The following is a 14,433-nucleotide window of genomic DNA, read 5'->3' as shown; positions in this document are numbered from 1 at the left end:
CAACTCAGCTATTAAGCAATTAATCGGGTCTGTACAGAGAATATCCGCACTATGTACTCTATAGCAATATAAATCAATCGATTTGAACAAACGTCATATGCTTAAGTTATTTATTAAATGTAAGCATATATATAAGCAAACAAGTAAATAAATAAGTACCTATCTAGGTACGTTAGGTAGACCTTGTTTGTATCTTTACTGGTGGGGGTTCCAAAAGTGACTGCTGAGCTAGAAAACGTTGTCTGCTTCCTAAGTCATCCCTATAAGTGAGTAGGTCGTATATGGACGACGTTGGTGAACCTTGAGGTTTACTTCCATTACTGCTGCAAGTACTGCACAGTCAATAGGAGAAAGTCGGCTCTAACCAAATCCCAATTCAATTCGGGAACTCCGCGTTCTTGTGGAGAACTGAAAGTGGGGTGCTTACCTTGCAGCTTAGACGGGTCAGCACTGCAGTGTGAGAGTATTTTCACCCTGAAAATCTGGGTCTAAGCTATTGCTAACAAGCTATTCTCCACTGTGAAAACGGGTCATATTCACTTCAGCGGAAGGTGCAATAACCTAACGGTTGGCGCAATTTTTGCCTGCGCCAGACGACGTCAAAGAGAGTGCTGTGCCGCTGAAAGCATTGCACAAAACGTCAGAGCTCCCCCGACCTCAAGGACTGTGGTCTTCAGCTTGCTGCCATCCTGCAAAATACCTCGCAGTGCAAACGTCAATATAGATTACGACCTACTAAACCCGAAAACCTAGCACATACTTCGCGCAAACAACATACGAACTGAAAACCTATGTCGCACCTGGGTGCGAAGGGGTCCAAGGCCCTCCTCAGCAATCTTGGAGCACCGGGGCGATCGGCGGCAACCCGAAGATGCAGTGCCGCGCTTTCCACCGCGCCCGGCGTGCGCTACTCTTCAACCGACCAAAAAAGCCACAGCTTCAAAGGGCAGATGATGGAGAGCATCCAGCAGCGTCTAGCCAGGGAAAAAGCTGATAGAGAGCGTATCGAGAGGGAGCGCCAGGAGTCGGCCGGCTCCAAGTTTATTGCCCAGACCTTCAGTACGTCCCAGATGGCCGTAGTCAGGCCAGCAAACCACACTTATTCTGAATCACATCCGTCCTAGCTAACCTCGCCCTTGTCCGTTACTTGCAGTGTTCCTCTTTATCGGCGCGTCTGCCTATTACTTGGGCACTAAGGTCCCACAACCCCCCAGCACGGCCTCGACCCTCCCGCTTTCCGCCACACAACCTCTCAAGGAAGTCAAGGCTTCAGAGCTGCAGGCCGCATGGGCGGACCTGGTCGCCATAGTCGGCAATGAGAACGTCAGCACCAGCGACACGGATCTGGATGGCCACTCGGGCTCGACATGGTCCTCGCACCCGCACCGGCCCGAGGACCGCCCATTCTGCGTCGTGTGGCCACGAAGCACCGACGAGGTCTCCAAGATCATGAAGACGCTGCACGAGCGCCGCATCCCAGTGACGGGCTACAGTGGTGGGACATCGCTCGAGGGCCATTTTGCGCCCACTCGCGGCGGCGTCGTTATCGATTTCGGCAAGATGGCCCGCGTCCTGGCCATCAACGACAAGGACCTTGATGCCGTCGTGCAGCCCGGGCTTGGGTGGGAGGCGCTCAACGACGCTCTCTCGTCGCACGGGCTGTTCTTCCCACCTGATCCCGGCCCAGGCGCCATGATTGGCGGCATGATCGGCACGGGATGCAGTGGCACGAACGCGTACCGCTATGGCACCATGAAGGATTGGGTCATCTCGCTTACGGTTGTCTTGGCCGATGGAACAGTAGTCAAGACGCGGCAGCGGCCCAGGAAGAGCTCCGCCGGCTACGACTTAACACGCCTGTTTGTCGGCTCAGAAGGCACCCTGGGTTTGGTCACTGAGGCGACGCTCAAACTCGCAGTTCGTCCCGCGTCGACGTCGGTGGCTGTCAGCACTTTCCCCTCTGTTCGCGCTGCGGCCGACTGCGTGGCCGCCGTGGTTGGTGCCGGCATCCAGGTCGCTGCTGTCGAGCTCCTGGACGACGCCCAGATGAAGTGCATCAACGATGCTGGCATGACGACTCGGTCGTGGAAGGAAGCCCCGACCATCTTCTTCAAGTTCGCCGGAACGCAGGGCGGTGTGAAGGAGCAGGTGTCGCTTGTGCAAAAGCTGGCCAAGGGCAACAGCGCAACTTCGTTCGACTTTGCCAAGAACGAGGACGAGCAGCACGAGCTCTGGAGCGCAAGGAAGGAGGCGCTCTGGAGCACCATGGCGGTCAAGAAGGAGGGCGAGCACGTCTGGACCAGCGACGTGGCCGTCCCCATCTCGAGGCTTCCGGACATCATCGAAGAGACCAAGGCGGACATGAAGCGGAGCGGGCTGTTTGGGACCATCGTGGGCCATGTGGGCGACGGCAACTTCCACACGATCCTGGTCTACTCTGATGCTCAGAGGAAGGATGCGGTCGATTTTGAGCACAGGATGGTGAAACGGGCGATCGAGATGGAGGGGACCGTAACAGTGAGTTTTCTAACCTGAATATCTTTTGGTTTTCATCCATACAATGGAAACGTTTTGTTACTGACGCTAAAAAAAAAACAATTCAAGGGCGAACACGGAATCGGCCTCGTCAAACGGGACTACCTCGCCCATGAGCTGGACGAGAACACGGTTGACCTGATGCGCAAGATGAAGACTGCATTTGACCCCTTGTGCCTACTCAACTGCGACAAGGTTGTCCGCATGCAGAAGCCGCGGCCGGGTGAGGTCGATGAGTGGTAGGCCAGTAAGCATCGTCAAGATTTGTGTGATAGGTACCTACCTACCTAGCTCACTGTGTTGTATATTGTAAGTTTGAGCCCTGACAACTGTAGCTTCAAGCTCTATGGCCTGGAAAACCTAGAGAACTAACTGAAATCGGACAGATCTTGTCAAAAGCTCGTTACGACAACAAGCGCGCTCAAAGACGTGGTGTTTGTATTGATCCCCTCCATCATGATTATAAGCTTCTCTTAATGGAAAACCACTCTGTTCTGTCTGACTAGAACACATGCCTCTCCAATACGATATTGGTGACTCGCCAAACATTACTGTCTGTTGAATTACACCTTGAAGGAAGCTCTCGTGTGCATTCTTACAGTGCACGTAATATGAAACCGTATATAACAGTGTATTGTATTCTATAAAACCAATATTAGATAAGACAGCAGGTTCCCAGTGCCATGTGATACCAGATAGTACAATTCTATAAATGTTGGGTAATATACATGTGATATTGCACACAATATGTCACGGCCGGCCCGACATATGCCACGCTCTGCACCAGAACCGGGTGGCCCACGGAACCGACTCCGAAAACTTGTCACTCTCAAAAACTAAAGTTGCCGCGTGCCTGAATCCGTGACTCTCGGTTCATGATGGCCTTGCGGCGCCTGTGCAAAGCCATCCTGCGTGTCAAATGCGCACGATCCCGCTCCTTGGCATCACGCACCAGGCCCGCCAGCACGTCATCGACGCGCGATGCCGGATCGTCGTCGCCGCCCAGCTCCTTCTGCTGCTGCTTGGACGACATGTTAAAGAGGACGGGGATGGAGTCGCGCATCTCGGGCCGCGACGTGAGGGAGAAGCTGCCGGTGAGGAGCACATGCACGGGCCGCGGCCACCATTCGATGGCTTTGCTGTCGCCGCTGACGAACTTGCGCGCCCTGGCAGCCGCCCTGAGGGTGGCGTGGTCGACGTGCTCAAAGTGCTTGAAGCGCAGCCAGGGGTACTCGGCCTCAAAGTGCCGCTGCAGATTGTCAAAGACATCGTTGTTTCCTGATGTAGGGCGGATTATACCGATGAAGGCCAGGTTGCGCTCGTTGAAGAGACCGCCGCTGGATCGTAATGGTTCGATGAGGGCCGACAACAGCGCGATCGGGTCGCGGTCAGGGTCGCGCTGGTCGAAGACGATGGCCGCCAGGGGCTCGACGTTGTTGTTGTTTTTGTTCCCAGCTTCTGCGAACTTGTCCTGGAACCACTGGCCGACGGCGCGGAGGCTGTTTGCGGTGTGGGCGCCGTCGAGGTAGATGGTGGTGTCCGAATCGTGAGGGGATTGGTAGACCTCGCGGCGGCCCGGGAGGGTCTTTGCGAATGCCATCGCGGAGAAGTGGGTGGGTTTGATCATGGCCTGCCAGCGCCCACGGCTGAGGTATGGGGCGAGAGACAAACTCCTCATCCGGGCCTGATAGTGAGAGGGGCTGACTTCTGATGGTGGTTCGTCCCGGGCAGAAGTCTCGGGGTTGCTGCGGATAATCTTGGCTGCTATGTTGCGGCTGGATTGTATTTGGTGGAAATGCTCACTCACTGCGAGTGAAGCGACTGCCATGTTGAGCTTTTCAACAGGACCACCGACATAGATCTCATCTGGAGGTGCGGATACCTCGGGAATTCCGACGTCGAAGGGCACGTCGACCAACTTCTTCACGCCACGGTCGATGGCCCTGCCCCAGATGAGGCCCATGACGGCATTTCCCTCTGCCTGGGCTCGATGCTCAGGCGAGTCGTCACGCTCTTCCATGTCGACAGCCAGTGATGGAGGCGGCTTAGGCAGACCATAGGCGCCTTGCGTCATCCCGTTCATAAAGTCATACGTGGCGGCAGAGATGGGCGGGCGCACCACAACGGCCGAAGCTCCGGGCTTGAAGACGCCGGTTTTGTGCCACGCAATCTCGGGCAGGGATTTGCCCAGCATGGACGTGTGCTCATAATCAATGGCCGTGACAACACCAACGGACACATCAGATGGAGGAATGAGTATGTTGGTTGTGTCGTATTCAGCCCCTATGCCACATTCAACCACGGCAGTTTTGACGCGCATGGTCCGGAACACACGCATGGCGAGTAGGGTCATGAAGTTGAAGAGAAAAGGCATTCGGGTTGCCGCCATGACTTCTTCTTGGGCGTAAAGGTTCTTCAAGGGCGCGCTTCGCACGGCTATCTTTCTTCGAGGTCCATGCAGTTTCTCGTCATACCCCTTCATCCATGTGTTGGGTATAAACAGATCTTTGGGTAGATCTTGCTCCCTTGACTCGTTCCTGCGGAGAACGCGCCAGAACCGGAAGAAATGTTTGGTGAATTCCTCCTCGGACAGCATTTCGCCGTCAATCTTTATGCGTTCACGAACCGTGTTGATATGAGGGCTTGTGTAAGTGCCTATCTTGCCAGCGCCGAGACCAACAGGCGAGGTGAGGATCGAAGTGATGTAGTGTGCCACGGAGCCTTTTCCTTTTGTGCCTGCAATGTGTATGTAACGCATCCTGTGCCCTGGCGAGTTGAGGTCCAGGGTTCCTCCTTCGCTTAGGCCGGCTCGACCACGCAGTTTCGTGATTTCCCTCATGCCGATCCGGTTCAACATGTCCCTTCGCCGATGGACTTCGTTAGGGCTAGCATCGTTTTGATTACCGTGGAGGAACCCTCTCTTCGCACCGCTGTTGGTGGGTAAAAGAGAAATCAAGTAGAGCGCATTTTCGTATGTCTCTTCGAGCTTCACCCTTGTTTCCTCGGGCGAAGGTTGTACTGCCTCCACTTGCTCGATATCAACATTTTTAGCGGTTGTCTCGCCTAGATCAGGTTTCATCAACTTCGCACCAGATAACCTTTCGTCTGTCACTGTTGCCTTATCTCCCTCTGGATCTTTGCGAGGATGTCCTGGACCGCGACTTTCTGTAAAGACTCTCATTAATTCACTGTCAGGATCGTGCTTGTTGTTTGGCGGTGTAGTGTCAAGTGGTTCCTCGGCAGCCACAGCTTCATTGGTCGGTGTACCGTCTTGTTCTATGTTTTCAACCGCCGTAGCTGGATCTGAGCTATCATGTTCGCTTGTATCTTTGAGTTCAGTCTCGGTAGCAGAACTCTCGTCACATTTAGCCGAGGAAGGGTTCTCGTCCACCAAGGGACTCTCTTCCGTCAGCTGATCTTCCTTGACATCTTCCGGACCCAACAGCCTGAAGCGTTGGTTGAGGAGTTCCATAAGGCCACGATATGCATCGGTATGCCTCCATTCAGAATTTTGCTTGACGGATGCCATATTAAAATCCTTGAGCCTCTTTCCCACCATGGGATGGTCTCTAGCCAAGCTAACGATCTCCGGGGAGCGGACCACTTCCCACTTTCTCTTGCCAGAGGCCATGTCCTCCTGGATCTCATTTACGGCGGCAAACACGAGCCTGTGTATGGCGCCCTGCCGGGGTTGCGTCGTGGCTAGCCCCCGTCGGGCCACGGAGAAGGCACATGGTAGATGCCATGCTGAATTTGACCAGCGGCTGATGCTGCGCTGGGCAGTGCGTAGCATGGCGGCTGTATGGTTTGTTTTTAAGTCATGTCATTCTTGACACTCGATTTTTGCTGAATTGGGTTTAAACCCAAGAATGTATGCTATTGCTTGAAGCGATGCATGCTGGAGCACTCACATGCTGTTTTTAGGTGGATCCTGAGCTTGGGAAATTTTGGTATACAGTAGCTTTGGTCTCACGTGATTATTTTGACCAAAATTTTCTAGGACAGATTCATCGAGAGTACGGTACGCACGCAGCACAGCACATACAAACTGTCAGAATCACGCGTTAATCACGTGCTAAGGCGTGGTGTAGAATTTGGAATGATGACATGCCGGAAATTCGATCGCCCAGAAATCCTGCACAAGACACCGCGTTTATCGGAAAAGGACTATGAAAAGACGAAAAGAGGGAAACCTTGTACCAACTGCCAGTCATGGTATACAACTGGGATGGCCACCAGGATGAATGCTATCAGGTTTACGTTGTCCAGAATAAATCCATGGACGAACTGATGGACCACATGCGGATCCACCACAGCTTCACTCCAAGGTGCGTTCCCCGGACTCTAACGCCCTGCCGGAAATTTTCATGTGCAGTACAGTGCAGTAGTACTATACAGTAGCCAGCCGTGGCGCGACATTCTTTTTTTCCCCCTATAAATTGCGGGAAACTCACAAAGCAAACACAAACAGCAAAAGAGCCTTCCAACAACAGCTCCGCAAATGGAACTTCCCTTCCAAACAGGTCGGCGCTCACCGCAATGCACCCTTGGTCGACCGTGTGCGCGAGCTGTGGGGGGCCAACCACTCCCAGGCCGACATGCTGCGCGTCCTTCATGACGAGGGATACGATGTCAGCGCTAGACAGCTATTGAGGGTACGCGCCCATCATCGGTTGCTGCTAAGAGCGCCCAAAACCGAGGATGCAGTTGACGGCGTTGATATCCTCAGCTCCCATGCTCGCATTGGTGATTCTTTTCCTCCAAACGACCTACAGGTAACCCCGGGTATCCAATTAAACTGTCAATCAAGTGATGCGCAAAAAGTAGCATCATCATTGCCGTCGCCAACTCGCAAGCGTCGGCGCCAAGCCGATGAAGATTGCTCAGGGGTGGCCACTTTACGGTTTCCGTCAGAAATGACCCTGGCCGAGAGCAAAGAGCTACTCAACCTTGATACCGACACTTATAAATACGTTCGGACGTGTTTTCAGCAGATCTGTGACAAAGCTGGCTTGGAGAGTAAAAGCTCAGCGGGCCAGCAGGCATGGGACGAGGCAAAAGCTTTGCTCGTCCGGCAAGTTCCGTACCTACAGGGCGTCATGTCCATGGAGGTCGGCAGGGTACACCACCTGGCCCTGGACGTGATATGCACCGACGTTACAAAGCGCATGCGCAGCCATAATGCTACCGCCGCTGCGGGTGCGGCCAGGAAGTTGACGCTTGCCGGTGTCAGAAACATACTGGGTGTAAACCCCGATGAGGCAAGGGAGATGCGGGAGGCGCTGCAGAATTTGCTGTTGGGGCGGGATGGAATTCCGTCAGTAGGTGACGAAGGATGGGACGGATTAAGGCGGCAGTGGCAGGAGACGTGTCCGGTGTTGAGACGTATCTTGGAGGGCGTTGAGCAGCGAGAACCAAGGGTCAAGGCTGTTGATATTCTGGCTCGGGATGTTTTCAAGCGATACAAGGACCACCATTCCAAAGTCCGAGAGAACCAGGCTGCTATCGACTCGGAGCAGGAGCAGGAGCAGGAGCAACCGCGGCTACACTTGCACGCTCAGCCACCCCCGCCTCTGGCACCCTCAGACGGTGACGCTGTTGTCGACAACCATGTCTGGGACATGGGCATTTACAATGACAACGGACTGATGGATGATAATATGGTCAGTAACATGTCGCTTCAAGGCATGCACGGTCTGGGAATGTCTTCATTACCAGGTAACGCACACATACCACCGCTCGACGACTCGCTTCTCCTCGCCGCCAGCACTCAGAATTTTTTGGACCAGCAATATATGGATCAAATTTACACCCACCAAAATCAGCATCACAGCCCCATCGCCATTTATCTGCAGCCACACCATGCATCGACGGTCATGGTCGACTCGAGCCTGTGGATCGCAACCCTGATGTCTCCAACTCTAGACCACGTGAGATCAGTGGCCGTGGACAAGTATCCCGGCGCCGTCTGCTTATTTGTTGAAGGGCTTGTAAAGGATAACAGAAACGGACTGTCTGGCGTCCATAGTCTGTCCCAGGTCCCACTACCCATAGGGTCGGATCAGGAACTGGCTGCGTATCTACAACATGTACAGGAGTTAGGTGTTGCGCCGACCTTTTCTGTGCAATTACACTACTGCGTAGGTTGACGATGAGTATGAGTGTCATTCTCGGAAGTGCAGAACAATAGGCTTCGGGTCTTAGGCCATGCTGCCCTGTCAGATGCGGACGAAACAAAACGCCGTCAGCCTATGTCTATCTGCAAAAGAAAAAAAAAAGGAAGAGCTTCAATCTAAAAAGGGAAAAGAAGACAGAGCTGTGAAACAGGATACTTGTGTCGTCTGAAGTGTATACTATTACTGTACGTCAGACATCCAGGTTGCGTGGTTTCGACCGACGTGATGGACTTACTACTGTATAGAGGTATAATGTATCGGTGAATTAAGGACTGAAGAGTGGATCAGTTATACTGGTTATATCTAGCGTCGGCGCTGATCGGCCCAATAATCAATTGGACAGCTCGCCTTATCTCAAAATGATGGCAGAGGCATGCGACGAATGGCAAACTGCCCACGTTTTAATGCCTACTGTACTGTCGACATTTTGTGCTACTCCGTTAGGTATGCATACATGGAAAGTCTTGGATAAGTATAGTAACCACCAAAGGCTGAATAGATCAGATATGGTTTCTAATACAGGGATGACTGCTACAAAGATATTCTACTTCGTAACTAGACTTCCTACGGCTGGTCGCTAGTTGGTCGGACTGCAGTATGGAGGTAAATATACCTTGACACCAATTTACGGATTATACCGAGGTCCATGCTAGTTAGTACTAGTCTAGTGTAACAAACTCCCCCCTGTCCATGTTCCCCTGTCTCCGCTCCCCACCAAAAACGGGACCGCTACGTCGTCCACAGGAAAGGAACGACTGCCCCGATCCCGTCGTATCTCAGCCAGCCATCCTTGTTCAAGCTTCATGGTTGTGATCACAACACTCAAACTATTTGGCTTGAGGAGATCATTGGTCCTATCTCGATCGTTAAAAACCAGACGCATGTGTCTGAGGTTTTGATTGCTCCGTTGAAGGATTGTCCTCAATTTCTCCGTCTACCTAACTTCGTTCACAGACAAGGTAAAAATGCCCTCATCAGCAAGCGCATCTCCAAAACGGGCATTTATCAATTACCCGCTCCCCAAGGAATGTCCCAATACCGTCTATAACCATGAAGTAGACAAAAACCCTCCGCTGCGAGGGTACAGCCTTGCTGTCGCCTCCACTTTGTAGGTCAATTCAAAAACCCAGGGTTCTCAAGAAACGAATCAAGCCATTGCCTCATTTTCAGCTTTCAGCAGCTGCTAACAACAACAAAAAAACAACAACAGAGTCGAAAGATTCCCGTCGCTGCAAACTTACTTCTGGTCCACCGCCGGCTTCGGCACCGTCAAGGACATCCGCTACCTTGACGAAGCCCACGCCAGATCCCTGCAGGGCGCGGTCATACCTCTGCCAGCAGAGGGCGATGCCGCCACCGCGCAGAGCGTGGGGGAGCTGACCAGCCCGGCCGCGTACCCAGCCCAGTCGGCGCCGCGCTACCACTCGGCGGCCGACTACCACGCCATGTACAAGTCCGGCGCCGCGACCCCGCTGCAGGTCGCGATGGCGCTGCTGCCGTACATCACGGGCGACAAGGGCGCCGAGCACGCCACGGCCTGGACGGCCTGCAAGCGGGACGAGGTGCTGGCCGAGGCGCGCGCGTCGACCGAGCGCTGGGCTGCGGGCAAGCCCATAGGCGTGCTGGACGGCGTGCCGTTTGGCGTCAAGTGTGACACGCCCGTCGCGGGCTACGTCAACACGTTTGGCATCAAGCCGCAGGCTGGGTTGAGCTTCTTCAAAAAGGTGCAGGAGGAGGACTGCTGGCCCGTCAAGAAGATGCGCGAGGCTGGTGCCGTCATGGTCGGGAGGCTGAACATGCACGAGGTCGGGATGGATACTACGGGGTGTAACGTAAGTCACCGTTGCATGGATGCTATTCTGTATTCTGCTTTCTCCCCACCACCCCCTCTCTTTCCCTTCTACTTTTTATCTATTTATTGTCAGTTCCATAACAAACACCTTGCAAACCAAGCTGATCAAATCTCAAAACAACAGCCCGGCATCGGCACCCCCACAAACTGGTTCAACAAGTCCTACTACCCAGGCGGCTCGTCCTCTGGTGGCGGGTCGGTCGTCGGCGTGGGCCTGATTCCCATATCCATCGGTACCGACGCAGGCGGCAGCGTGCGCATCCCCGCCGCATTCAACGGCTGCTTTGGGCTCAAGGTGACGCACGACCGCACCATGGCCATGAACAGCCTCATGTGCGTCACGGGCCCGCTGGGCGCCACCACCGCTGACCTGCGCGCCGCCTACCGCGTCATGGCCCAGCCGAACCCGGACTGCGAGGTCCAGGGCCGGTTCGCGCCCACATCCTGTCCTCCCACGGCCGACGCCAACACCACCCGACCGAAGCTCCTCGGCATCTGCAAGGCGTGGGTCGAGCTCGCCAAGCCCGAGGTGAGGGCGTGCTTCGACGCGGCCGTGGCGCACATGGTCGAGAAGCAAGGCTACACGGTCGTCGACATCGAGCTGCCATACCTCCGCGAGGGTCAGGTGGGCCACGCGGCGGCGTGCCTGACCGAGGGGGTGGACCACCAGCGGATGCGGCACGACCCGGCGGCGGGCGACGGGGGCGGCTGGGTCGACATGCTGTCGTACCCGTCGCGGGTGCTCCTGTCCATCGGGCAGCACACGCGGTCCGTCGACTACGTCAAGATCATGCAGCTGCGGCAGCTGCTGATGCGGCACCTCGCCCACCTGTACTCGGAGAAGCACCCGGGCATGTTGATCGTGAGCCCGCTCAGCGCCATACCGGGCTGGCGCAAGCACCCGGCCGACGCGCGCTTCGGCGTCAGCGACGGCAATGTCACGTTTGAGAACATGAGGTACATTTGGCTGTCCAACATGACGGGCTGCCCGAGCGTCAGCGCGCCCATGGGCTACGTCGAGCCCAAGGTAGGCGAGGGCAGGGTGCCGGTTGGCATCATCGCCATGGGCGAGTGGGGCGAGGAGGAGAGTCTGCTGGACTGGGCTGCCGACGTCGAGGGCTACCTCAACGGGATGGAAGGAGGAAGGCCGAGACCGAAGGAGTGGGTTGATGTGATCAAGTTGGCCAAGGAGACTGAGAGCGAGGAGCTCGTGCACGACGATGTCAAGGCTGGAAAGCAAAGACAGCAAAAGTTGTGATGAGTGTTATACCGCCGCCACTGATTTTAGGCTTGTGTTCATTAAGATAACTGTAATGTGCAAATGTGGACGTTACTGTAATGATTTACCCACTGGAAATGGGACCAGCGAAATATAGTACACAGGTAGGGTCTTTGCTAAAAATCACTAAATTGGACGCATAAGTGGTATCTCAGCTGTAAGTACAAGCAAGGTACGTATCTTCATGCAACGCACAACCATTTCAAGTCCCTCAAGCCTCGTCCCCTACATCTAGGGGAGGCTAACTATTTGAGATATCCCTTCCGTCCGAGTTGCTGACATGCGAAATGATCAGCTAAGAAACTGTCCTGAAACCCTCTGCGCGTACTCGAACTCGAATACGGCAGCGCGGCACGGTAACCAACCACATGCGGCCACGCGAAGAATGGCCAATCTCAAGAAAGCGCGCTCCTAGGCCTTATGATCCACCGATAGGAGTCCAGCTCGCCAGCATCGCATAATGACTTTTTGTTCCGGGCCATTGCCTGAGCCTTGAGCTGCAAGGCGGCCTCCTTGAGCTCGGCAGCACGGACACGACACATCCTGCGCTTCTCCATGTCCTGCACGTGTGAAATGATAGAGAAGCCGGCCTGCATGGACGTCATGCGCGACACGTCCAGCGTGAGCATCATCGAGGCCGGGTCCTCCTTGTCGTGATATGGGTTAGCTTGACAGGGGCGCGGGGAACCTCCCGCCTCGGAAGCGGTCGAGGATTCCGCCTCGCAGGATCCCGCGTCTGCCCCACGAACCCAGTCGGTCGTGTGAAAGCTCCTCAAAAGCTGTGGCCGCTGCGGCGGCGCGGTCGCGGCGGCGACCTCCTCCGTGAACTCAAAGAGGCCGACCTCGCGCACCGCCACCAGAAGATTCGGGTCCTTGAGCACCTTTTCTGGGTTGACGGAGCACTCCCTCTGCCGGCCCAGCCGGCGGATATTCTCCTGCTCACTGCACGTCAGGTTGATGGGAATGAACAACCTGTCGGCCGCCTTGGCGGCGGCGGCGTACTCGGCGGCGATCCACTGGCCCTTGCGCGTGCGCGGCTGGCACGCCGTGAAGACGGTCGTCCGACAAAGGCTCTCCTCGCTGAGGATGTAGCGGCGGATGGCGGTAGTGCGGCGACCGCGAGCGAGGGGGTCCTCCTCGGCGGCAGGGTCGTCGGCACACCTAGCGTGCTGATCGAGCTCGACCGCGGACCCGCCTGATAGGTCGTCCTCGCCGTCCTCGTTGACCAGAATCACCTCTGAGATGCCTAGGAGCGTCTTGATGAAGCCTGCCACCGACGCCTTGCCGACCGCGGGCCAGCCGTTGATCCAGATGACCGGGCGCCGGGTTGGCTTGTCCCAGCTGGGAGGGACGCTGAGGTACGGAGTTGTTGTGTTTGCTGGTGACCGGACTGAGTTGGACATCTTGGAAGATGGTGAGAAGAAACTGATCCGTGGGAGGACGGGGGAATGAGTGGGGTGCAAATGCCTTGGAGTCATTTTGAGAAGAAAGTAGGCAGGCAGGTACCTTAGGTAACTACCCAGCTACCTTGGGGAATTGGTAGGTGATGCAGGAATGGAAGCTATGTAAAATGGAAGGTGGGGGACATCTATTCCCAGTGGTCGTCACTTTTGGATAGCGAGGTTTGTTTTGGAAGGTGTGGACAAAATGAGCCTTTACAGACGGGCAAAACTTTGGCTCATGTAAAAGGATAGTCTCTCGTATTGATGGCGCCCCGTGGTTAACTCAATTCAGAACAATACTCAGAAGTCGTATCGTCAAGTAGTGCTTTTAGTACCAAAAATAGACACATGAAAATTCTACAGAATAACAATGCGATCACTTTTGAGACATGCCCTCATAAATCGATAGAGGGACTCTGTGCTCAAACGAAGGGTTGAGTTGCCTCCGAGCAGAATCACAGACAAGATATTCCCACTTACAAGATTTGTTGCTAGACTACCTACCTGGTATTTTGGATTTTTGGGGGAAAAATGACTGCTGCAGGAGAGACAGCCCACTTTACGCGGCTGTACCGTACTAACGCAGTCAATCTTTTGGTCTGGATTACACGTTAATGCACACTAGAGGAGATCGTCTCTGCCGCCAACGTTGATGGCTGGACCCTAGCCTAGGTCCCAATTCTCAACGACCGTGCCAGCAACTGGATCTACTTTTGTGATTGTGAAATTTTCACCTACCCAAGAAAGAGGCTGGGCACAAAAAAAAGGGGTAAAGTCGAACGGTGCCGCGACTACAACCATGGGAGGTGCTTGTTGTCTCAGGGTAATAGACTAAAACCATACTGTCCCGCCGATCCAAAGTTCAGCCAAAGGGGTAAAATAAAGACATACTCATCTCGGATTATGAGGGGAATTGACAATAACACTTTATAGATTTCCATGGCTGCAACCATGTCGGTAAACTTTGTTGAGCTACGGATACTTTCAAAAAAAAAAAAAAAAAAAAAACGGGCATGTACACCGACACGGCCCAATTCATTTTGTATAGGTTGAGACCTAAAAGTGATTTGCATAGGTGCAGCATGCATGCGACAGCTTCCAAATTCACATTCTCCAGGGTGTGGTTATCCGTCAACAAATGGGAACGAT

General features: G+C 54.4%; 5 protein-coding genes across 5 annotated transcripts; 3 read left to right on the top strand and 2 right to left on the bottom strand.

Annotated features, from left to right (window-relative positions):
* The first annotated feature begins 505 nt into the window (after positions 1–505).
* Positions 506–3,254, top strand: MGG_01202 (D-lactate dehydrogenase). The gene is made up of 4 exons (XM_003714044.1): positions 506–1,059; positions 1,154–2,517; positions 2,605–2,844; positions 2,922–3,254. The coding sequence occupies exons 1-3, from the start codon at positions 792–794 to the stop codon at positions 2,776–2,778; spliced, it is 1,806 nt and encodes a 601-aa protein (XP_003714092.1). The 5' UTR covers positions 506–791; the 3' UTR covers positions 2,779–2,844; positions 2,922–3,254.
* MGG_01201 (folylpolyglutamate synthase) lies at positions 3,153–6,433 on the bottom strand. Its single transcript, XM_003714043.1, has one exon. It carries the CDS (start codon positions 6,326–6,328, stop codon positions 3,365–3,367), a length of 2,964 nt encoding a protein of 987 aa, XP_003714091.1. The 5' UTR covers positions 6,329–6,433; the 3' UTR covers positions 3,153–3,364.
* A 314-nt stretch (positions 6,434–6,747) lies between these two features.
* MGG_11269 (uncharacterized protein) lies at positions 6,748–8,684 on the top strand (the record flags this gene model as incomplete). Its single annotated transcript, XM_003714042.1, has 2 exons — positions 6,748–6,863; positions 7,007–8,684. The coding sequence occupies 2 exons, from the start codon at positions 6,748–6,750 to the stop codon at positions 8,682–8,684; spliced, it is 1,794 nt and encodes a 597-aa protein (XP_003714090.1).
* Positions 8,685–9,388: 704 nt separating this feature from the next.
* Positions 9,389–11,996, top strand: MGG_11270 (uncharacterized protein). The gene is made up of 3 exons (XM_003714041.1): positions 9,389–9,819; positions 9,922–10,543; positions 10,688–11,996. The coding sequence occupies exons 1-3, from the start codon at positions 9,677–9,679 to the stop codon at positions 11,819–11,821; spliced, it is 1,899 nt and encodes a 632-aa protein (XP_003714089.1). The 5' UTR covers positions 9,389–9,676; the 3' UTR covers positions 11,822–11,996.
* A 241-nt stretch (positions 11,997–12,237) lies between these two features.
* On the bottom strand, positions 12,238–13,245 carry MGG_01199 (uncharacterized protein; the record flags this gene model as incomplete). Its single annotated transcript, XM_003714040.1, has 1 exon — positions 12,238–13,245. The coding sequence occupies one exon, from the start codon at positions 13,243–13,245 to the stop codon at positions 12,238–12,240; it is 1,008 nt and encodes a 335-aa protein (XP_003714088.1).
* Positions 13,246–14,433: the final 1,188 nt, after the last annotated feature.

The sequence above is a fragment of the Pyricularia oryzae genome, chromosome 2 (genome assembly GCF_000002495.2).
Source record: "Pyricularia oryzae 70-15 chromosome 2, whole genome shotgun sequence".
Taxonomy (NCBI): Eukaryota; Fungi; Ascomycota; class Sordariomycetes; order Magnaporthales; family Pyriculariaceae; genus Pyricularia; species Pyricularia oryzae.
The sequence above is the reverse complement of the archived record's forward strand: the minus strand, read 5'-3'. Positions and strand labels throughout refer to the sequence as shown.

Bases quoted from the DNA above. Each gene is read 5' to 3' on its own strand.
- MGG_01202 (XM_003714044.1), top strand. From the start codon at position 792: ATGTCGCACCTGGGTGCGAAGGGGTCCAAGGCCCTCCTCAGCAATCTT. The intron at 1,060-1,153 runs GTACGTCCCAGA...CGTTACTTGCAG, and splicing joins GTTTATTGCCCAGACCTTCA to TGTTCCTCTTTATCGGCGCG. The intron at 2,518-2,604 runs GTGAGTTTTCTA...AAACAATTCAAG, and splicing joins AGATGGAGGGGACCGTAACA to GGCGAACACGGAATCGGCCT.
- MGG_01201 (XM_003714043.1), bottom strand. From the start codon at position 6,328: ATGCTACGCACTGCCCAGCGCAGCATCAGCCGCTGGTCAAATTCAGCA.
- MGG_11270 (XM_003714041.1), top strand. From the start codon at position 9,677: ATGCCCTCATCAGCAAGCGCATCTCCAAAACGGGCATTTATCAATTAC. The intron at 9,820-9,921 runs GTAGGTCAATTC...AAACAACAACAG, and splicing joins CTTGCTGTCGCCTCCACTTT to AGTCGAAAGATTCCCGTCGC. The intron at 10,544-10,687 runs GTAAGTCACCGT...TCAAAACAACAG, and splicing joins TGGATACTACGGGGTGTAAC to CCCGGCATCGGCACCCCCAC.